Genomic DNA, 24,828 nt, shown 5'->3' with positions numbered 1-24,828 from the left:
AAAAGGTTAAAATATTTAGGATTAAATGTTCTTTACAAAAACTACTTGTTGCCCCTTATCTATTCAGAGGACAAAATGGTGTAGGGGCAAGAACCAGCACAAAGTGCGTGCAGAGGAACAGAAGGGTGCAGGAGGGAAAGAAAGTTAGAATTTGTGCACAGTGGACTGTGGAAGACAAGAGGGAGGGGGAATGTGTGTGCACAAGGAAAGGTAAGGAATAGGAGTGAGGGGAAAACTGGGGTGTTCAGCAGCTGCTTTGTGCTGGTCTGGCAATATAAAGTAGTTGTAAACCCCAGTTTAACTGGCCAGCATGATCTGGCTGCAAAGGGGCATAAAATAGCCGGAGAGTAATGTGATCTATCACATGGGAGATTCTCTTTGAAATTCTTGTTTAGGATTCATGTATGCTTTAAAAAAAGAAGAAATTCAGACAAAAGATATGTTAAAACGGATTTATTAAGACTGAGATACATATCAGTAATGTAGGGTAATACATATTACAGTGATGTTGCATGTATCCTACAAAATCAACCATTTTAAGCCTGGGAAATTCAGAGCTTAAAAGAAAAGACAGACAGACAGACAGACAGACACACACGATCCCGACTCCCCCTCCCCGCCCCCCCAGCTGATTCAAAGCTTTAAGTACTGCGGTATCAACTATGTATTTTTATAAATTAAACACTTTGCTTACCATCTGACGCAGTACATCGGGATGCCAGTTCCCACAGGACTAATCCCATGGCATACATATCTATTCTCAGAAATGCATCCCTTTGGAAGTTTATCGCACCTTCTAGTACCTCGGGAGCCATATACCTTCGTGTACCAACCTTTTAAAGACATTCAAGCATAAAGTGTTTGCACTAAATCGTTTATTTCACGATGCGCAAAAAGACAGATTGATCTTACTGTACAATCCCCCCCCCCATTAAAAAAAAACCAGTTGTCATCACTGCCTTTACTTTGGACACCATCTAGCAAGGTGCTGCATGCCCTCAACTCCCTTAGAGAGGTTAAGGATGCTCAACACCTGGATTGATTGCGCTCCCAAAGTGGATTTCCAGAATGCATAGAAGTCTGCATATATGTTTATAAATAATTTCTACATTAATTTTCCTTCAGCAGACCTGGTCTTTCCCTATCCTCTCCTGTATCTTATTTTCTTCCTGGTTGCTAAAGACCGTCACTTCCTCTGCGATTAATATCAAAGGTGTCACACACAGAATCCTCTAAGTAAATTCTCCAAGGCAGCAGGTAGGAAGGCAGATGACTCTGAAGAAAGGAAGATCTTCAGATAGAATTGTATTAGTTGGCCATGATCAATTATGAAATTGAAACATCACATCAAGCGATTTACTGAATTAGATCTAAAAAGAAAGCTATATTTCTTCTGGTTGAAACTCATTTTAGTATGAAGGGTCAAGACAATGCACCATTCACAATTTAAGCCCTTTCCACAGGGCTTTTGTCCTGAGTTTTAACTGGCTGAGATTGTGAAGGCCTTAAACAGAACATGAGAGCATTTCTGTGCCTGTAACATAATAGCTTTTGAACACCATATCTTATCCATTTCAAAATTTTCTATACATCAATGGCTGGAATCCTACTAATTTAAGGGGAAAACCAGAAAACCAAAAAGGGGCACACACATGAAGCCTCTGCCATCTGTTGAGAAAAAACACAGCTTCAAGGACCTCTAATTGTCTATGGTTGATGGCACCCATTAATTCCTTCCAGTAGCAAGTGCTCAGCCCCCCAGCACAGGGAGGAGAATGAGGGATCTTGACATGGGGTGCAAGTATGGGAGACAGGTAAAGCCTCTGGCGTGGCAGAGAAATGGGGGACCCTGGAATGGAGGACACATACACCTGGGTGGGAGGCGATTGGGGGAGTTGCAGAGTATCCCTGAATTATAGCGGTTGGGTGAGTGGCACACAAAGTTGGGGGAGGAGTCGGGGGGGTTGGAGGGATGCAAAGAGCTCCTCATTTGTGCAATAAGCTCAGCCTACAGACGCAACCAAGTGTGTGATCGCCTTGTAAATAAATACCTTCCAAGCTACAAACTTAAATTACTAACAATGATTATATTATTTCATTTTTATATAAATCAATTTACCTGTCCATGTGTGTCACCGGCAGACTTTCCAGCCTCAAACTTTAAAGCTAGACCAAAATCAGCAATACAAGCTGTAAGGTTGTTTTTCAACAGCACATTCTTGCTTTTGATGTCCCTTCAAATTAAGGGGGCGGGGAGGGGAGGGGAGAAGAGAAAGAAAAAATTACCCAAATAATACATCTAAAAGGTCTAACAATAAAAGTGTTAATGCAACAAAACAAAGGATCTTGCCGATGCACAATAATTTGAAAACATAATTATGGTCTAAAAGTATACTTAAACAACATTAAAGGGATGACAACAAAAGCTAAGAGACAGAATGCTAAGTGTGGCTGTCCATCCTTCAAATCATGCTGTTTAAATATTTTTAAAACAGTGATAAATTAAAAAACTGAGTACAGCACATTCTTTAACTATGAATTTATTGTCTTTCTGGTTTAAGAAAATCTTATTTGTAAAATAAGAAAATCTGATGTGGAAGTATCAGCATAAACAGGACAGAATGTACTTACTGGTCACTTTCTTGACTTTTAAATACTACATTGTGCTTCAAATTCAGCCCCTTCCTGCCACATAAACGGGTAAAGGAGAGAACCCCTTGAGCAGAGATAAGAGCCTTTTGATTTAAGTTTTTATGATATGGGGATCAATAGCCCAAATAAGTAAAAGCAAATACTTGTTCTACAAGGTGGCAGTCTATCTTCCACTCAATTTTCAGAGGATTCTTCCCCAAAAATCATGACCTTCATCTTATTGAGAACTAGGTCTTAAGAATTACAAAAACAAGAAAAACAAGATAATCGGCACAGGCCTTCTGTCACAAACTCATGTAACAGGCACATAACACCAGGATAAATCTACCCATAATGTGTGGGTGGAGAGAAATGCTCTTCCTTAAAACATCCACCATATCATTAATACTTAAATTTAAAAGAAAAGGTGCTAGCTAGATGGCATCCCTGGCATACTCCAATACTTTAGTTCTCACCCCAGCCATACTGCTCTGGTGTACAGCCTCCAAAATATATAACAGTCTTAGATTGGTACCTATCTTTCTTAATTTCACCCAAAGTTTGTCTCAGTTAACAGACTCAAATACGATCTTTAATTCTATGAAAGCAGCATATAATTTAGTTTCCTTAACCACAGTATATTTATAAATCATGTAAGAACATAATAATCAATTGTGGCTCTATCAGCCCTAAAGCTGGACTGCTCTTTGTATAGTAAATTAGCCTCTGAAGCCCATTTCAACTTAGATAGTAAGAATCTGGAGAAAGTTTCCTTGCCACATCTCACAGACTAATAGGGTGAATGAAGAGGATTCTTTAGGGAATAGGATTATTTGTCCTCTTTTTAAAAGACAGGAACTATGAGACTTCCACCCAGATGGAATCCATCCAAGATGATTAATGACAGTAAATAATTTAGCCAAAAACTGGAAATTACCAATTAAGATTCTCCTGAATAACTTCAGCAGGCAAAAAGTCTTCCCCTCGACTTTTTTCCATTGTTGGGCTACAATAAATGACTGGATTTAATTGTCCTTTACTAAAGGACAGAGTGATAAGTTTATGAGGGGATGGTATGAAGAGGTTGCCTACAATGGTACACGGCCCATCTGCAACTAGCAAATATCTCCAGCAGCCAAAGATTGAACACTAGACAGGTAGGGCCCTGAGTCACAACAGTCAATTCTCTTCCAGGTGTCTGGCTGATAGGTCTTGCCCACACTCTGAGGGCTTATTTGAAGTTGGGAAGGAATTTTCCCCCTTGAGGTCAGATTGGCAAAGACCTTGGGTTTTTGTTTTGGTTTGGTTTTTTCGGCCTTCCTCCGGAACATGGACTAGAGTAAATGGTGGATTCTCCATAACTTGAACCCTTCAAATCATGATATGGAGGACTCTAGTAACTCAGTCTGAGGTTAGGGGCCTAGTACAGGAGTGGATGGGTGAGGTTCTATGGCCTGTGATGTGCAGGTGATCAGACCAGATGATTACGGTGGTCCCTTCTGGCCTTAATGCCTATGAGTCTATAAATCAAAGAGGGGATTTCTCATTGTACCAGCTACAGAAGAATAAGCGTTAAAAAAAAAAAAGGTTGGAATGCGCTGTCCAGGCTTCATCATTAATATGGGGTTTCTCATCTGGAGTATATCTACCAAGGCCTGAGGCCACCATGTTCCAAAACATGGAATAATTTTTAGCTTTAGCTGCTGCTTCAAAATTGTTCCATAAGGATCTCAGATATTCTTGGTTTTTATTACATAATAAACCTTGATATCTTCTTCTGGCAGCTACTAAATTCTGAAGTAAATTAGGAGAGGGATCTTATTAACTATATGTGCAACAGCAGACTTCTCCTTCATGCAGTCCACATCAAACCAAAGCGTGCTTAACTTTGAAAGCATTTCTGGGATAATTAAAACCAAAGTCTACTTGTTTAGAGAAAAGTGGCTGTAAGGACTTGACCAGAATTCATATGATTCACAAATCTGAGAGGAATTCTCAGACTTAATAATTATGGCTCTGAAAAATCTAACATCAGTCCTCCAATCTCCTCGATAATTTGTCATCAATGGGTGGAGTCCATTTTAGTCTTTTACAGCCACATTGTTCCAAAGGGACAATTAAAGCATCATCATCCATTGGAAATAAAAACTGTCTCCAAAAAGGGCATATCATTCATAATTATAGAAAGGTTGGCAGTCACTATCTGGGCAAGAAAATTTACAGAAATCCCTAAAGGAGGACCAATTAATTATAGGGATAATTATATAATCAATACTACTAGCACCATTTGATGAAATATAGGCGAACTGTCCACCTCTATCTGCCACACTTTTTCCATTTACAGGTATCAGATTAAACTTGTGTAACAAAGCCTTAATTTTTGACCAGCAATGACTACCTGATCTCTAGAGTTGAGAGGGAAGTTCAAAAATCTCCTCAGGGTTTTCTTCCCCTGATATGGAGTTTGTTGGAGGACCTATTCGAGCATTAAAACCTCCCAAAATTAGATAAGCTATATCAATTTGCTCATCCAGGCACTCCCACAATTACTCCAATAAGACGAGGAGAATGAGAGGAAAATAATATTTAAATACTAAAATTTGGAGATCAGGAAAAAAATAAAATACAGCCTGAATGCCCTGACAATTTGATTCCAATGGTAAAACCTGGGATTTCAGGCATAAGGAAACTAAGTTGCAAGTACTCCAGCTATATGACCCCTTATTGACAATCAATTTCCTCCTTGAAGGATTCAAACCCAAGAAAGATTATGATTTCAGACTCAATAACCATGTTTCTTGTTAAAATAAATCAATTCAAAAGTTTCCAAAAATTAAAAAAAAAAAAAAAGATCCATATCATTCATCTTATTTTTATAACCACACAAATTCAGGATAAAATATGTAAATTGTTCTGGCAAAAGCTCTTCCTGGGTGCAGGGAAAGAAACTGGACAATCCAGTCAGACATAAGAAACACACCCAACAGCCTGACTACAAGAATTTGATTAATCTCCAAATACCACTGTATTCTAAAAAGTAATCTATGTGGGAGATTTTGAACGTAAAGGAAGTCTATCTCAAGGCTCCCATAAAAAATAACACTATTTCAGGGACGGGGAATTGTAAAGCTTGTGGGTCTAGAAAAGACTGAAAGGTCAAACTTAGGCAACCCAGTTAAATAAATAGCACAAACAGTTCTAGAAAGTAGATGTAAAATCCTGAGATATATTCTCATAAGATAAATAAGAACCAGACTCTTTCAGTAGATCCGAAGAATTATACCATATATTTTTGAGAATGTCCTATAGAGCAAGGATCTCGCAAGAGTGTTTTCTACTCTAGAGATGAAGATACCTCAGAGCCTTAGCTGTTTCCTCAAATTCCAAATTCTAGAACCTTATGTGCCAATAAAAAAAAAAAAATCTCCCACCTCGTGCGCATTTCAAAAATAACGGTGCCTTAATCAAGTTAGATAGTAAATACCAAATGAACCTTGTCAATTTATAACTGATTTAAATCAATATCTGTAAGGGGCTGTCTGCCTGAATATAATCCCCCTGAAAAAAACTACCAATCAACACAGGGCCCAATTATGTAGAGTATCAGAGGGCCACATTTTTGGCATTTTCCGATACTGACATATTTGGAGGATTTCTAAGCGATGGGGAATTATTCTCTGAAGTATTTAAATCAAGAAACAGGATTTCTGTATGGTAAGGCAAGACGATGATGATAAGAGGTGTCAATTTCTCTTAATTTAGCCTTACCTCACTAATAAAGCTCTCTATATTCCTATCACCAGTATGAGAGAAATCATCTATAACTTTAGGTTCTTCATTGTCCAGATCTGAATTAGCAGTGAGGGGCATCTAGCTTGCCGGTTAGACCAATCCTCTCATAATCCACCCAACAGAATTTTTCATTCAAAGAGCTCTTAATACTCGCTAATGCCTCCATAAGAAGTTTCAACAAAGAAAACCAATGGGATCTGTGAATAATTAAAAGAAAGGTGGTCATAATTCACCAAGTCTGATGATACAGGTTCACAGATATTGCTCCTGCTCTTCACAAATTCTAAATTTGCAAGATCCTTATCTATAAGATCCTTAGTCGATAAGATACTTCCAGGGTTTTCCTTCCCTCAGGATTCAAAGTATCAAGAAAATCAGAACTCATGTGAGCCAAACCCCAGATGGAGAGTAGGGGAGTTTGCTTCTCATAGAAGAATTCAGTTAATTTAGACTACAATAGATGAGGATACACAGGACAAATCGGGGGAGGAGGGGGAAGAAGGAAAGCAGACCATCTCCAAGGGGATGTCTACATGCTTTTAAATCTCCCACATTTGGGGGAAGCAAGGAATAGAGCTCACAGTCTTTAGGGCCATTCTGCTAATCCCAAAAGAGTTGAAGGAAAAGCTCCTTCCAGCTCATTCACCACTAAGCGATCAATACAGTGATACTGCAACTCCCTACAGAGGGGAGAGGTGAGCTCCTCTCCAAAACAATCAGCGCCTTTAACTTAAAAGTTCTATTTAAGCTTCACGAACTCCTACCAGGGAGGAATGATTCCACATCAAATCAGGCCTCAATTCAGCTTAGATGATTAACCACCTTCAGAGTGGTTCACTCCATCTGCCACTTGTTACAAGTCTCCAGATTCTCCAAGATTACAGAGCAATATTGCCATATAGAGGAAATTGCTGCTTATTCACTCAGCAGCACAGACTCCCTGCAGCTCCCAGCACTACTCCTCCTCAAACTTATGAGAGGTACTGCCTATTTTGTTTGAAGGGTAAATGTACGTTTGGGCTTATGTAAACATGCATTTAGGTTATTTAAAACAACATTTTACACTATAGCTACAGATACGGATTACACCATGCTGAGTAGCTGAATAGTGTCCTTAGTTATTTAAATATGCAAAATAGAAAATATAACACCACCACCAACCATGATCACCAGAACATATCCTGTAAATCAGCTTATCATCTGGTTAGGTAGAGATACTTCTATTATCAGACCTTTTCCAGGCTAATGATTTTTCTGAAAACTAGGAGCAAAAACAACCTTTAAAGCTGAAAATTCTCATGCTTGCTCTCAGTCTAGAAGTGGTGATTTCTGTGTGGATGTGGGAGCAGAAAAAGGAGATTTTTCTTCTGTAATTAAAATCTCAATTATAACGCTATTAGCGTTAAAAAAATTGGGCACACTGAACAAAAATGTATGTTGTGCAAGGAGGTACTAAAACATCCCCCTTTGCCCTTTTCAAGTATCCTTCTACTGCTTTTCTAGGAGTATTTGATTTGCAGGAAACTATAATGCAGATTTCTTCCTTCCTCAAAATTCAGCCTCCTTTTCTTTACCTTTCTCTTTTTCAATGCTGCCATGACAGTCCTGGAACTTTCTTTATTCAAAATGGGACCTGTTTAAAATCGTACATTCCTTTTGGAAAAGTTAAAAAAAAAAAAAAAAAAAAAAGCACTCAGGCTGTGAAGATAATAATTGTTAGGGTACTTGCTTGAGGCAAACAAAACCCCCTGCTTTTCAAAAGGCTTCTGCAGCAGGCTATTGTTTCAGCATGTCCTTGCAGGCATCTAGGTTGCTTTTGGCGTCTTAAAAAGGCTAAAACTTTTTAATAAAAGAAAATCACAACTTCAAAGCAGCACATCCACGGAAGATAACAGGAAAATAGACAGACTGAAAGGAGAAGGTTATTTGTAATTGTCATCACATTCCCACATGAGGAGTTTCTTTCAGGCAATAAGGGCCATTTATGGCCCATGCTCCCATGGACCCACACCACTCCGAACCCAAGATGGTCAACGTATTTTAAGGACAGCGAAGCCATCAAAGTCAGATGGAAGGAGCATTTTGAGTTACTCCTGAACCGTGAGTCAACCGTCTCCGATGCCAATATCAAATCATATCTCAAAAACATGAAAGAGAATCTCTTACTGACCCCCCCCCCAAAAGTAGTAACACAAACCATTATACAAACTAAGAACAACAAGGCAGCAGGGCCAGATGGCATACCAGCTGAAGTCTACAAATTTGGAGGTGAAGTGGTAGGAAAGCTCCAAACACTTTTTCTTCATATCTGGTATAATGAGAAGATTCCAGAAGACTCGAGAAATGCTAACATTGTTACAATCTTTAAGAAAGGAGAGAAGTTGGAGTGTGGAAACTATCGAGGCACTGCCTTGCTATCTACAGCAGGGAAAATCCTTGCCCATATCCTCTTAAACTGATTACTTCCCCTTACTGAGGAAATATTGCCGGAATCTCAGTGTGGTTTAAGACCATCCCACGGGACAACCGACGTTGCAAGCCAAATCCAGGAAAAATCTCAGGACCAAAAATCAGGACCTGTACTTGGCTTTCATTGATTTGACAAAGGCCTTTGACTCCGTCAATCGCGAAGCTCTGTGGAAGGTGCTTGCCATATCCGGCTGCCCTCCAAACTTCATTAAGGTCCTAAGGCTTCTCCATGATCAGATGACTGCCACGGTTCTCTGTAATGGCCTTGAGATAGAACCTTTCGTAATCAGAACTGGGGTTAAGCAAAGATGCATTGTTGCCCCAACCCTGTTTTCCATTTATTTAGCAGTCATTTTGTTCCTCGTTAAAGATCACCTCCCCAGTGGAGTTGACATTCAATATAGAATGGATTGGCGGCTCTTTAATCTTCGACATAGAATCATAGAACATTAGGGTTGGAAGAGACGTCAGGAGCTCATCTAGTCCAATTCCCTGCTCAAAGGAGGACCAACACCAACTAAATCATCCCAGCCAAGGCTTTGTCAAGCCGGGCCTTAAAAACATCTCCGTTCAAAGTCTAAAGTCTTCAGGGCGTCCATTACTGATCTTCAGTATGCTGATGACTGTCATCCTCACGCACACTGAGAATGACCTTCAGTCGATACTGGATTTTCTTGTACAAGCTTACCGAATCCTAGGACTCTCAATCAATACTGAGAAGACTGAAGTGTTCTATCAACCTGCTTCAGGCCTTGCACATGACCCACCACAAATCACCATTGGAGGGTTAAACTTTGGAGACAGTTGAGCACTTCTACTACCTCGGTAGCCAACTTTCTCAAAATGCAAAAAATCAACACTGAGCTCCAGCACAGGATCCAGTGCGCAAGTGCTTCCTTTGGGAAATTGCTCGGACACGTTTTCAAGCACCGTGACCTACAGCAGGACACCAAGATCCAGGTCTATAAGACAATTCTTACACTCCTCTATAGATGAGAAACCTGGGTGACCTATCGACAGCACCTGAAGAGTTTGGAGAGGTATCACCAATGATGCCTCGAGAAGATCCTTCACATCAAGTGGCAAGATTGCTGCACTAACGCCTGCATCCTCGCTGAAGCCAATGTCACCAGCATTGAAGCAATGATCCTCATGCACCAACTTCGCTGGGCTGAACATTGTGTACGGATGCCAGACTCTCGCCTCCAAAACAAGTCCTCTGCTCTCAGTTCACCCATGGTCAGAAGAAATGCTACAAAGACACACAAAGTGTATCTTAAGAAAAATGATGGGGACATCATAAGCTGGGAAGAGCAAGCCACCAACCAACCCCAATGGCACCATATCCTCCATCAGACAGTGGCCTGCTTCAAGGAGAAGCGCCTTAGTCTCAAAGCTGAAAGGAGAGAGAGGAGGAAGGAAAAAGAAAGAACTTTCTCCCAGCAGGCTGCTGGCCTGCCACAAAATGTCTGTACCTACTGCGGGTGGATTTGCAGTTCCAGAATTGAACTCTGGAGTCATCTCAGGGCCCATATGTAAATCCGCGGTAGAGATCATCCTGGAATCAAGGGATCGCCAATCATCATCATTTTTCCATTCTCCTTTAACTCACTAATTAAGTCTGACAAACAAAAGAGAGAACTCCACATACTACAACCTTATAGGACCACTAAAGATTAGAATGTACGAGTTTGACATGTATTAATTGGCCCACAAAAGCAGCACAAATGTGTCCTGCTTATATACTGAACTGATTCAGTACTTTTATTAAATTAAAATATATCAAAATAAAGATAATAAATAGCATCTTTATATATTAAATACATATACCAATTTTGAAAATTCTTATTTACCCAAAAGAAACTTCTTAAGACAGTGTTTCCCCAAAGCATGGAGCATGCCAACTAGGAAAAGACTAGTTGAGGAGAACACTAATACCTCATTTGCTCTCCAGAGTGGTGGGTTTTATTTATTTATTTATTTTAAATTCAATCTTAGGTTGCAAGGAAAATCTTCAAAGTGTGAAGTAATCTGTAACAGAGATAGAATCATCGATCGGCCAGAATATCTGAAACAATAGCTCTGTGGTGTGAACTGCCCATTTAAGTTGATGCTAATTCAGGTGCCCCATTAATATTTTAAATAGCAACATACAACTATTCCACTGCTGAAAGCATTTGAGAAAGGAGGGGGAAATACATGATGAAGACCTATATCAATGTTTCCCAAAGCGGATGGCAGAGCAGAAAATGTAAAAATTAAAGTGTGTAGCCCTTTCATACCATCATGCAGTGAGATGGTATTGGTTTTATTTCCTGAACCAGGGTATCACTTTCAAGAGTTTGGGAAACCCCTGGTTTAAGACATTACTCATGTCAATATGTACATAGTACATTGGGCCCAGATGCTGCAAAGCCTTACGCACACGCTTAACTTCACACACTTTGAGTAGTCCCACTGATATAAATAAAATTAAGTGGTTGTACCAACTTTAGCCTTATTATCTCTATTACCGTAGTTCCTAAGATCCCTAGTCATGGACCAGGACACCAACTGTTACTGTCATACGCCACAAAAAGCCTACTTTCCAAATTCCTGATTAATAAAATAGGATAATATGGGCAGTCATTCCAACTGCTAAATAGGGACCTGATCCTTTGATGTGCTCATTACTTTCTACAAAAAGTGTTCCAATTAGATCACATTTCTATAATATCAGACAATCTACAGGTCATACTTGGAGCTAGTATGTACACAATGGAGATATTAAACCAATGGTGATGCATATTTTCAGCAGTCCACCTACAAACTGTACAAGGATAGTGACTGTTCAAAATTTAAATAATGAACTGTGCACTCAAGTTTAAAAAAAAAAACAAAAAAAACGCTCCTGATCTCAAAATACATCTTACAAAGCAGGCATTAAAGGAAATAAATTACAAAGCAGGCAATAACGAGGAAAAATGAAAGGTTAATTGATATCACTAAAGGAAGTATAGTTAAGGAATTTGGGGTACTTTGTGAAATTCTGTACTTTCAAATTTTTAGGTTTAAGTCATATCTTTTATCTATTCTAACCTCAAGCTCAGGGATCTGAGTATCTTTAAGTTACTGCTTTGTACTCTTATGTTCACCTTAACTAAGTTTTTTTTGTCTGGGTATAATTATAAAGCAAACCTACAGAAAATACTAACACTTTCATTTGCTTTCAGAACTGTATGAAGGTGGAGTAACTAGGAATAGAGAGTAGAGTCAACATGCCTCTAACAGTTACAAGGAGTTTCCCAATTTCTTCCCAACCCAACTAAGCACATAAGCACGTATTTAAGCAGGTGAACAGACCCACTGAAGTCAAATTTGACTCCAGATAAGTTCAGGGCTCCATCCATACAGAACTCAGGTGGTGGTTTAAGGCTCTGATCCTCACATAAGCCCATGATAAAACTCACATTAGACATCAGTGGTATAGAACAAGGCCTAATTACTTCTGAGTTCCAGGAATATGCATAACCTTAAGCATAGGGAACTGAGTAGGTACTATAATAAATGCAAAGTAGACTTGACTGTGTACTGAAATACTTGAGTTAAGTATCTATTCTCAGATAGAGTAGATACAGTGTAGTCATCTGGACATGAAGAAATAGATGAAATATATGGAGATCTGCTTTTTAAGCAGCTTACTGGATATCTCACATTGAGAGTAGTTGTGTCATTTTCAGTAGTAATTCACTTTACATTTTATAACCACAGAATGCTTTAAATCAGACACATTAACCTGTAGTTTAAACAGCTGCATTTCAAAATTATAAAAATATTTTTTAAAAAAAAGTTATCTAGAACAGATTTTTCTTGAAAGTGCAAAGTTGCAATGCTGTTTTACTTATTAATCTGATTTTAAATGTTTATTTTAGCTACTATAAAGTATTTCACAGCCATATTGTTCTTATATCTTTACACAAGATTAAGATAAAGCTTAATACACGAGATAATAGGCAATATCTGAAATATAGTATACCTATGGGATATAGCAGGTTTATGTCCATCTTTCAGACCTGGTATATCCTCATGAAGGTAAGCCAAACCTCTAGCCATAGTTTCAGCAATATGACACAGCTCATTCCAAGAAACCACATTTGCCTTGAGAAAGTCAGATAATGAACCCTGTACAGCGGAGGGAAAAACAATTAAGAAGGTAAATCTCAGTATTATTTCCCCTTAAGGAGAGATTTTCTTAATGATAAAGTGTACCTAGAACACAGATACAAAGAATCATATCCATTTCATAAACCATATACATAGCACGCATGATTACATATAGAGTAGAACCTCAGACCAGTCAACTACATACCTCATTTGTAACTGAAAGTATGCAATCAGGCAACAGCAGGGACCAAAACAAAAAACAAATAAAACAATCCAAAAAAACCACCCCAACACAAATACATACAGTACTGTGTTAAACTACTAAAAATTAAGGGAAAGTTTTAAAAAAGATTTGACAAGGCAAGAAAACTGTTTCTGTGCTTTTTTCTTTTAAATTAAGATAGTTAAAAGCGTATCAAAGTTGTATTAAGTCAATGTTCAGTTGAAAAAAAACTTTTGAAATAACCATGTTTTGTTCAGAGTTGTGAACATTTCAGAGTTATGAACAACCTCATTCCCTAGGTGTTTGTAACTCTGAAGTTCTACTGTATAATCTGTTGGTATTTAGAAAAAAAGGTATAATTTCCAGTCCAATTGGTCATCTCTTAACACAATAAATACTGACAGGATATATCTACAGTTCACACAATAACCAAACAATTTAATAAAATTAAAGAGATGTGAAAATGTCTGACCCTCATTTATTAGAAGATTAAAAAAATGGGAGTCAAATGTGCAAATGTTTAAACTAAAAAAGACCAGAGATGAAGATAGACAATTTATGATAGATATGAAGAAACTATTCTGTAAAAGAACAGTCAAGAAAAAAAATGCTGGAATTTCTTTGCGTTCAAAACAGGGTGATTCGAGTTTCTGGGCACAAAGACAAGAGTTTTGTGGATCCACCCCCAAGCATCATGTTGAATCATGTATGTACTTTCTCACAAGCATTACATTGATATTCAGAGCCTTTTTTAGAGTGAGGGGGATCTAGGCGAGAGATCGTTTCTTTACCTTTTTTCATATTATGGACTACAAATCTAGTCAATTATAAACAATGAGTAAAAATATTTTCAGATACTACACTACTACACTTGAATCCTCTATGCCAACATTTTGGGTTTTAAATATCACTTTTTAAAAACCAGAGAAGTGTCTGTCTCTCATTTATTGCTGTGACTAAAGCCCATACAAAAGGGAAAAATTGGACTGTTACCTATCTTTCATAACTGTTGTTCTTTGAGATGTGTTACTCATGTCCATTCCATTCTAGGTGTGCGCACACTCATGAGTATAGTCAGAGATTTTTGCCTTAGCAGTATCCGTAGGGTTGGCTATGACACTCTCTTGAGTGCTGCGCTTATGCGTCAGTATGTTAGGTGCCGTCAACTCTATGCCCTCTCAGTTCCTTCTTGCCAACAACTCCAATAGAGGGGCAGGAGGGCAGGTAATTGAATAGACATGAGCAATACATCTTGAAGAACAACAGTTACAAAAGGTAGGTAATTTTTTTTTTCTTTGAGTGCTTGCTCATGTCAATTTCATTTTGGTGACTCAAGCAGTATTCAGAGGTGAGCTCGGAGTTCACGGTCGTGTGGCTTGTAGTACTGCTCTGCCAAAGCCAGCGTCATCTCAAGCTTGCCGAGTAAGTGCATAATGAGATGTGAATGTATGGACAGATGACCAGGCAGCTGCTCTTGGATTGTGCCAGGAAGGCCGCTGATCATGCTTGTGTGCTAGTAGAGTGTGCCATCAGGATTGCCGGCGGAAACATTTCCGCAAGCTCATAGCAGTGGTTGATACAGGCCGTGCTCCAGGATGAAATTTTCTCATCAGGCACTAGGCAACCTTTCATCCCATCTGCCACTACAATGAACAGCTACACTGACTTGCGAAACGGCTTTGTCCTATCGATGTAGAAGGCCAAAGCCTTCCTGACGTCCAGGGCATGCAACCTAGGTTCACCGGGGGAAGACCAAAGCCCTGAGGTAAGTGGGGAAGTGGGATACCGGGAGGAAGCACGAGCAGGAGCGCGTGAGAGGGCACGGCTCCTGCCTCATACTGAGAAAGAGGGACGATCAGCGAGTTATCTCAAGTGCCAATACACAAATGCAAGAAGCCTGGGAAAACAAGCAGGGAGAACTGGAAGTCCTGGCACAGTCAAGGAATTATGATGTGATTGGAATAACAGAGACTTGGTGGGATAACTCACATGACTGGAGTACTGTCGTGGATGGATATAAACTGTTCAGGAAGGACAGGCAGGGCAGAAAAGGTGGGGGAGTTGCACTGGATGTAAGAGAGCAGTATGACTACTCAGAGCTCCGGTATGAAACTGCAGAAAAACCTGAGAGTCTCTGGATTAAGTTTAGAAGCGTGAGCAACAAGGGTGATGTCGTGGTGGGAGTCTGCTATAGACCACCGGACCAGGGAGATGAGGTGGACGAGGCTTTCTTTCCGGCAACTCACGGAAGTTACTAGATCGCAGGCCTTGGTTCTCATGGGAGACTTCAATCACCCTGATATCTGCTGGGAGAGCAATACGGCGGTGCACAGACAATCCAGGAAGTTTTTGGAAAGGGTAGGAGACAATTTCCTGGTGCAAGTGCTGGAGGAACCAACTAGGGGCAGAGCTCTTCTTGACCTGCTGCTCACAAACCGGGAAGAATTTGTAGGGGAAGCTAAAGTGGATGGGAACCTGGGAGGCAGTGACTATGAGATGGTCGAGTTCAGGATCCTGACACAAGGAGGAAAGGAAAGCAGCAGAATACGGACCCTGGACTTCAGAAAAGCAGACTTTGACTCCCTCAGGAAACTGATGGGCAGGATCCCCTGGGAGAATAACATGAGGGGGAAAGGAGTCCAGGAGAGCTGGCTGTATTTTAAGGAATCCTTATTGAGGTTACAGGGACAAACCATCCCGATATGTAGAAAGAATAGTAAATATGGCAGGCAACCAGCTTGGCTTAAAGTGAAATCCTTGCTGATCTTGAACACAAAAAAGAAGCTTACAAGAAGTGGAAGATTGGACAATGACCAGGGAAGAGTATAAAAATGTTGCTCGGGGATGTAGGAGTGAAATCAGGAAGGCCAAAGCGCACCTGGAGTTGCAGCTAGCAAGAGATGTTAAGAGTAACAAGAAGGGTTTCTTCAGATGTGTTAGCAACAAGAAGAAAGTCAAGGAAAGTGTGGGCCCCTTACTGAATGAGGGAGGCAACCTAGTGACAGAGCATGTGGAAAAAGCACTTAGGACGGAAAAATCCCATGCACTACTACAGACTAGGGACCGAATGGCTCGGCAGCAGTTCTGCAGAAAAGGACCTAGGGGTTACAGTGGACGAGAAGCTGGATATGAGTCAAGAGTGTGCCCTTGTTGCCAAGAAGGCCAATGGCATTTTGGGATGTATATGTAGGGGCATTGCCAGCAGATCGAGGGACGTGATCGTTCCCCTCTATTCGACATTGGTGAGGCCTCATCTGGAGTACTGTGTCCAATTTTGGACCCCACACTACAAGAAGGATGTGGAAAAATTGGAAAGAGTCCAGCGGAGGGCAACAAAAATGATTAGGGGACTGGAACACAGGACATATGAGGAGAGGCTGAGGGAACTGGGATTGTTTAGTCTGTGGAAGAAAAGAATGAGGGGGGATTTGATAACTGCTTTCAACTACCCGAAAGGGGGTTCCAAAGAGGATGGATCTAGACTGTTCAATGGTAGCAGACGACAGAACGAGAAGTAATGGAGGGTGGTGAAACACTGGAATGCGTTACCTAGGGAGGTGGTGGAATCTCCTTCCTTAGATATTTTTAAGGTCAGGCTTGACAAAGCCCTGGCTGGGATGGTTTAGTTGGGGATTGGTCCTGCTTTGAGCAGGGGGTTGGACTAGATGACCTCCTGAGGTCCCTTCCAACCCTGATATTCTATGATTCAACCTGCGTTCCTCTTATGATTTATGAGGCTTCAGGAAGAAGATAGGTAAGTATATGTCATGGTCGGTATGAAACTGGGAAGCTACCGTGGGCGGGAAAGCTGGGTGCAGCCACAGCTGGACCTTAACCTTGTAGAATACTTTATAGGGCAGTTCTGAAGTCAATGACCTAATCTCAGACACCCTGCGGGCAGATGTTTTGGCAACCAGGAACGAAATGTTCCAGGAGAGAAGGAGAGCAGGAAGCCAGAAGCTTGAAGGGAGGCCCCATGAGCTGCAACAGCATGAGATTCAAGTCCCAGGGAGGGACAGGATCCTGGACGTGAGGGTAGAGACGCTCCAGACCTTTCAAAAACAGGGATGTCATGTCTGAGCGAAGACCGACCTGCCTTGGAACGGAGGGTGGAAGGCCAAAAGAGCAGCCAGGCGGACCCTGATCGATGACAGGGACAATCCTTAGAGTCTGAGGTGCAGAAGATAATCCAGGATCACCTGCAGCAAGGCCCGCTCAGCCCGGATACATAGTTGCGAGGTCCAGCACCATGAACCTTTTCCACTTGGGCAGGTAAGCTGCTCTGGTAGAGGGTTTTCTGCTATCCAAAAAGACCTGTTGAACCCGGGCCGAGCATTCCAGTTCTTCCACATTCAGCCATACAGTAGCCATGCTGTCAAGTGCAACGCTGCCAGGTTTGGGTGAAGAAGACTGCCGTGGTTCTGGGACAGCAGGTCTGGCCAGAGAGGTAGCTGCAGCAGGGAGGCTGCCAAGAGATCCAGCAGCATGCTGAACCAGTGCTGTCGAGGCCATGCAAGAGCTATTAGGATAATCTTTGCCCAGTCCTGTTTGATCCACAGAGTCCGCGTGAAGATCAATGGCACTGGTGGGAAGGCATACATCAGACCTGACCATGGGAGCAGAAAGGCGTCTGACAGGGAGCCTCTGAGATCAAACAGAACACGCGGCATTTCCTGTTCTGATGGGACGCAAACCAGTCCACCAGGGGGGAGGGGTCCCCCTCCTTTGGAAGATCATACTGACTGCCTCTGGATGAAGCGACCACTCATGGCGAGACGAAAAGGTCCTGCTCAGGTGATCTGCTAACACATTACTGCTCCCAGCCATATGGCCTAACAACTGCAGGCAGGTGTGAGCAGTGGTGAGTGGATGATTCTTCACATGGGAGATCAGGTCCAACATGGCCTGAAAACGTATCTCCAGAAGGAAGGCTCAAGCTTGTATGGAGTGGAGAACCACCCCAATGAACTACATTAGTTGGACCAGCTTAAGGTGGATTTTTTTCTCGTTTATCAACAGGCCCAGGACGCAGCAAGTGGAATGCACAGATCAAGGATTCTCTGCACTTGTTCCAGAGACCTGACCTTGCTGAGCCATGAGCTATCCCATCAAGATATGGGAAGACCTGCATCTCAGGTAAGGGGCCACTGATACCATACATTTTGTGAATACCTTTGGGGCCAACAAGAGGCCAAAGGGCAGCACCGTGAATTGAAAATGGTGTCCACCCACTATGAAACCGAGGAAACGTCTGTGACCGTGGAATATGGAAATAAGTGTCCTTCAAGTCGAGGGGGACGTACCAGTCTCCTGGATCCAGGGAGGGGATGATGGAAGCCAGGGAGACCAAGTGAAACTTCAACTTCTTGAGAGACTTGAGACATCGCAGGTCCAGAATGGATTTGAGGCCCCCTTTTGCTTTTGGGATTAGAAAGTAGTGGGATTAGAACCCTTTTCCTTTCATGTCCCAAGGGACCGCCTCCACTGCCCCCAGGTGCAGGAGGTTCTCTACTTCCTGAACAAGAAATTGCCCACGAGAAGAGTCTCCGAAGAGGGATGGGAAAGGGGTGATCGGGGGGGGGGGGGGTGAGGGGGGCGGGAGGAGAATTGCAGGATGTAGCCCCAAGATACTATCTCTAGCACCCAGCGGTCCAAGGCGACCCGTGACCAGGCAGAACAGTAGGGACGAAGACAGCTGAGGAAACAATGAGGTGGATCCGGAGAGTTGACTGGAGCGTCGCTCTTGAGCGCACCTTCAAAATGAGTGCTTATGGCCCCCGGGATGGTTTGCCGGACTGGGTTGCATGGGTGACTGGGAGGAGGAAGGGCAGCGATGACTAAAGCTCATGTCTCTATTCCTTGTCCTTGCAGACCTGTCAAGGCTGCCAAGGCCTTGGCAGTGGCGGCCAGACCTGTTTCCTTGCCAACTGCGGCATACGCAGACCCAGTGAGCAAAGGGTGGCCCAAAGTGTCCTTTAGGCTATGCAGCCTTGCATCAGTCTGCCCCACAAAGAGACCATTCCCATCAGACAGGAAATCTTGAATTGAGTCCTGCATTTCCTGAAACAGGTCAGTGGTCTGACGCCAGGAGCTGCGCCTCATGACTACCGCCCGTGCAACCACGCTCACCGCCAAGTCGGCCACATCCCATGCCATTTGGAGGGAGCACCTCACTGCTGCAGTGCCCTCCTCCACCAGGATACCAAACTCCTGGACCAAGTCCTGGGCAAGGACTCCTTGAACTTACAAAGGGAGTCCCATAAGTTGAAGCTGTATCTGCCCAACAGAGCCTGGTGGTTTGCCACCCGGAACTGAAGGCTGGCTGCTGAATAAATCATAGAATCATAGAATCATAGAATATCAGGGTTGGAAGGGACCCCAGAAGGTCATCTAGTCCAACCCCCTGCTCGAAGCAGGACCAATTCCCAGTTAAATCATCCCAGCCTCTTTGCCTGTTCATTTTGGGGGGGTCTAACTGGTGTGTCCCTGTTTGTCCTTTTCATTGGCCGCAGAGATGACCAGCAAGCATGGAGGCGGGTGGCTATACAAGTACTCAAACCCCTTGGCTGGGATGAAGTATTTTCTCTCAGCCCTCTTAGAGGTGGGAGGGATGGATGATGGGGTTTGCCAGAGAGCTTTGGCTATTTTTAAGACTCCATCATCCACTGGTAGTGTAACATCAGCAGGGGTAGAAGCCCAGAGCACACTGAACACAGGCCATCTCCTTTATCTCCAGGCCCAAGTTCTTGGCCACCCGTCGAAGCAGGAACTGGTGCTCTTTAAAGTCCTCTGGCAGGCTAGCACTCAAGGCCCCTGTCACCACCTTGTCCAGGGATGATGATAATGATGATGACTGAACCACCGGGGGAGTCCCTAGGGCATCATGCTCTGTGGGGGAAAGGGGTTTTGGGGTGGGCACTCACTCCTCTACCCTGACCTTTGAGTGCACTTTGTGCATCGAGCCTGGTACCACTGGTGACATCAGCTGTTGCGCTGAGGCTTCGGAGGGGGCACTGGCATCACAGGCGTGCCCCATGTACTCCAGTAAAGCCACTGTGCTGGCCAATGGCCGTGTTACGAAGCTGACAACACAGAGGTCAGCCTAAGGTGCCTTGGGTGCCTAAGCATGCTGGTGATGCCTCAGCAAGGGACTGAATTCCCTCTCCATGCCGGAGGAATCCTCTTCCTGTGACCACGGTGGGGCTGTCTATGCCTACATCTGGTGACTAATCATCACCGCTAGAGACCAGCATTTTGAATATGAGGTCCTGTACCAGAGGTGGTGGGACCAGTACCAGGACTGAGAACATTCCCCCGGTGCAAGGGATGGGGATCTGTGCCAAGACGACAACTGGCAGGATGGCAAACGGTGCCAGCGATACAGTGACCAGAACCTCCCTCAAGGCGATCCACTTAAAGAGGGCGGAGACCGCGATCACAGTTCCAGTGGTCTAGGGCGACCTGCAGAGGACCTGGGTTGTGAAGCCGGAGATCTGCAGCATGGAGACAGAGAGCATTGTCTCAGCTCTGGGGATAGGCAGCGCTGACTTGCCCTCTGGGAGGGTCTAGATGGCTGGCTTGCCCTCATAGTGAGCCTTTGCCGCTTCCGGTGACCCACACGGCGCCGGTAGAGGCCTCTGCACTGGAAGAGCCTGGGAAGGCATCAGCCCCACCACAAGCCTGGGTTCCCTACCGCTCCTAGGAGTGTGGCCCCATTGGGGTGGCAGGTCCACGTAGCTCCAGTGTGAGCTGGCGGTCTAAACTGGGTCCTTTGTCCGATACCCCATGGCCTTTCTTGGACTTCTTTTTGGGCACCGGCAACAGAGAGTGGTGCCAGGCAGAGCCTGGTGCCAGGGGTGCACTACACACCAAGGCCAAAGTACTAAGGGTAGAGTCTAGCCGGGAAAGCTTGGAAGCCAGACAGAGAGCAGATTCCATGAGGAGGGCCCTCAAATGGATGTTGTGCTCTTCCTGGGTCAAAAGTTTTGTCCCTCATATGCGATTCCCCCCCAAGCACTTCAGGCAGCTGCTATGGGGGTCACTAACAGGCATAGGCCTGTTACAGACAGAGCAGGGCTTAAAACCCAGAGGCTGGGGAATGCGCACCTCACTGGGACTCTAACTTTTAACTACACTACTTAACAACTACTCAAACACTAGCTACAGTAACTCCTCACTTAACGTCATCTCAGTTAACGTTGTTTTGTTGCTGATCAACTAGAGAACATGCTTGTTTAAAGTTGGGCAATGCTCCCTTATAATGTTGTTTGGCAGTCGCCTGCTTCGTCCACTGCTTGCAGAAAGAGCAGCCTGTTGGAGCTAGCAGGTGGGGGCTTGGAACCAGGATGGACTGGCAGCCCGCCTAAGTTCCCTGTGCGGCAGCTGCCCAGCAGACTATCAACTGCTGGGCAGTTAAGCTGTCCCTCCCCCCACTGCCATGTGCTGCTCCTGCCCTCTGCCTTGGAGCTGCTCCCGGGAGCCTCCTGCTTGCTGTGTGGTGGGAGGGGAGGAAGAGAGGTACTAATGTCAGGGTGTTCCCCTCCTCCCACCCCCCACTCCTTTACCCCATCTCCACAGAGTGGGGGTGGGGGGATGATGACACGACAGAGCTCAGGAAGGAAGGAGCTTGCTGACAGCAGCTGCTGTCTCAACTTGCTGATCTACTTAGAAAGGCAGTGTACTTAAGAGTGGGGTCAGCATACTTAAAGGAGCAATGTGTCCTGTCCCCCCCACATACAGAGCGTGTCGGTCTCTCTGCCATGCTGTCTCCCCTCCCTCCATTTTGTGCTGCCTTGTAGAGAGTGTGAAGCTACATTAACAACAGTGCATTAACCCTTGAGGGCTCAGTTGAGTGCTAGATCATCATTTAGCAGTAAGGCATTCCCTCGAAAATATCCCACCATCTGACTCCACCAGCGAAAAAAATTTCCCTGGAACCTAAGCCCCCCCCCCCCCCCCCCTACATTAATTCTTATGGGGAAACTGGATTTGCTTAACACTGTTTTGCTTAAAGTAGCATTTTTTAGGAACATAACTACAACGTAAAGCAAGGAGTTACTGTACTATAAACAAACTAAAACAAGACCCTAAGGCTCGAAATAAGTAACGATGAAACCACTAGCCGTTGCGAGACAAGGAAAAGGCATTCTGACTAACCATCATGGGACTGAGAGGGCACAGGGCCAGCGGCGCTTAATATACCGACGCATGAGCATGGCACTCGAGAGGGTGCCACAGCCAACCCTATGGATACCGCTATGGCAAAAATCTCTGACGTCCATGCATATGGGCGCGTGCACACCTAGAATGGAACAGACATGAGCAATCACTCGAAGAAGAACTTAATTGCTAACAAACCAAATGCTGACAAATGTACAAAAACTGGGGGAAAAAACAGATTTCTTTCTCCTGTTCTTCAGTGAAAGTAATCTTGGTTATTAAGAGATAACAGTAGTTAAAAAAAATTCAGACAATTAAATAGATCATATCCTTCTAGAAAGGGAAATGTTTATCTGTTGGTTTAGTTTGACATAACATGCATAAATAAATTTAACAGACAGGTATCAAAAATGTGAGGTAGCTGTCTTGTTTAAAGCTTTACAGTAACCAAAGCAAAAATTAGAATCAAAAGCTACATTTAACCTGATGGATGTATTTATGAGGATTGAGGTGTGATAGCTCTCAAACTAGAAATACTATGACAGCATAAATCAATTTTCACATTTACATTATGTAGAATCTTTATATATTGAATAATTATTTTTACAAGACTGATACAGGAAATAACCTTCCTAAAGTTACATAGTTCATAGCAAAACACTCGATTTCCCCTTAGCTGTTTATGCTATTACACAACTGCTTTAATTTTACAAGTCCCAATATTAAAAATGTCTGAAAATATTTTTATTCTAGTACAAGAAATTTAAGTTACATCACAAAAGCTAGATGGGGCAGTAGCAATAATAATGCTCTTATTTTGTTATACATACACTTTGATATTTCTTATTGTAGGGAGCTTTCCATACTGAAAACCATTAAAATTTGTGATAAAAATTTCATGTATGAGACTCAATTCAATTGATGGACATTAGTTAAAAAAAAACTTTTGAAGACCTACTTCATTAGAAAGGCCCACAATCATAGAGTGAAACACTGAGAAAATTATATTTTTGTGTTATTTTAGTAAACATCTTCCTCTGGCAAGGATCAATGCCAGTGACTTTTCCAGCTTCTCTACTAGGACAAAACCTGTTTTGGTTTGGTTTTTTGGACGGGGAAGAGGGTGAGAGGAGAATAATGATCTCTGAAGTTACAAAAACAGGGGAGGACTTGGTGGGTAAGTGAAACTACTTTCAATTCTTTTTTAAAATTGGCTGGAATTCCAAATTACAATTACACAGCCTTCCTGTCTTTAAGCTTGTTCATAGGCTACAGGATTTTAATAAAATTACAATGAAACTAAATAGATAAAACAACATTATTTGTTGTCAAAACTGACCATACCTTTTCATGAAATGCTGTAATTAACCATAGATCTACATCAATGCTGGTGCCTCGTTTCTCTGCACCAATGAATTGTAAGATATTTTCATGCTTCATTCCAGGCAAGCTGTAAATTTCATACTCATTTTGCCATGACTGTTTGTCCTTAATCAAGCACAGATATTAAGTTAGTACACTTACTATATTCTGATGGGAAAAAAAAAAACCCTCTCTTCTACAAGTCACAAGTTAGCTGCTGTAATTCATTGTGAAAAGTGAACTGACCTTCTATAACAGATTAAAATCTGTTCTGACCTCGTATAAATTTGAATCAATGGAAAGAAAGGCACATTCCAAAATATTAATATTGACGGACTGGATTGATTTTAAAAATGCATATAAGTACAGGATAAATCTTAATGTACCTATATAAGTTACAAGGAAACTGTATTTGGTAGTTTCCCATGGAAATCTGTTCATTGCAACAGTACTATGCAGGTTGGCACCAACGTGAATCTCCATAGATACCACACATTGGAATAGCAGAGAAGCTAGAGGTCAGGTCTGGGGCACTGTTAGCTGAGTGAAGTGTTTGCATATTGCCCACCAGATATAATGTTTGGCTCTTGATAATGCTAGCAATATTAACTACACTGATGCTGAAGATCATTGCTCAAAAATTATGCTCAATAGAAGTTTTAATAAGATTATTATATAATTTTAAAGAGTGGGAACAGCTTTTTCTTCATTAAATTGAGTTAAGTAGAGTTCCAGGTGTAATGGATTTTATTTTGGTGTGAGAAATTCCTACTAGAGAAAGATTATATCTATAGATGTGTTTATCAGCAAGTCAATATGGATCTACCCATTAGAAAATATAAGTACAACTCACCCCTCCTTAACTGGTAAAGTGTATTTTTAAGTACTGTAACACTCAGATTAACAAAAAGAAAAGGAGGACTTGTGGCACCTTAGAGACTAACAAATTTATTTGAGCATAAGCTTTCGTGAGCTACAGCTTTATAATACTTTATAATACTTCCAGTGAGACTGCACTTCTAACAATTTAACAACAGCTCAACATTTCC

At 42.4% G+C, this 24,828-nt stretch overlaps 1 protein-coding gene across 3 annotated transcripts in view; it reads right to left on the bottom strand.

The window, feature by feature from the left end:
* ACVR2A (activin A receptor type 2A) overlaps nucleotides 1-24,828 on the bottom strand; it is a 110,022-nt gene that overhangs the window by 8,458 nt on the left and 76,736 nt on the right. For all 3 annotated transcript variants that reach the window (XM_074967311.1, XM_074967313.1, XM_074967314.1), the window contains 4 exons: nucleotides 23,762-23,905; nucleotides 12,908-13,053; nucleotides 2,120-2,234; nucleotides 695-833 (listed from right to left, as the gene is read on the bottom strand). In XM_074967311.1, the coding sequence (XP_074823412.1) occupies nucleotides 695-833; nucleotides 2,120-2,234; nucleotides 12,908-13,053; nucleotides 23,762-23,905 (544 nt within the window). The remainder of the gene's footprint in view (nucleotides 1-694; nucleotides 834-2,119; nucleotides 2,235-12,907; nucleotides 13,054-23,761; nucleotides 23,906-24,828) is intronic.

This window comes from Natator depressus, chromosome 11 (assembly GCF_965152275.1).
Source record: "Natator depressus isolate rNatDep1 chromosome 11, rNatDep2.hap1, whole genome shotgun sequence".
Taxonomy (NCBI): domain Eukaryota; kingdom Metazoa; phylum Chordata; order Testudines; family Cheloniidae; genus Natator; species Natator depressus.
The sequence above is the reverse complement of the archived record's forward strand: the minus strand, read 5'-3'. Positions and strand labels throughout refer to the sequence as shown.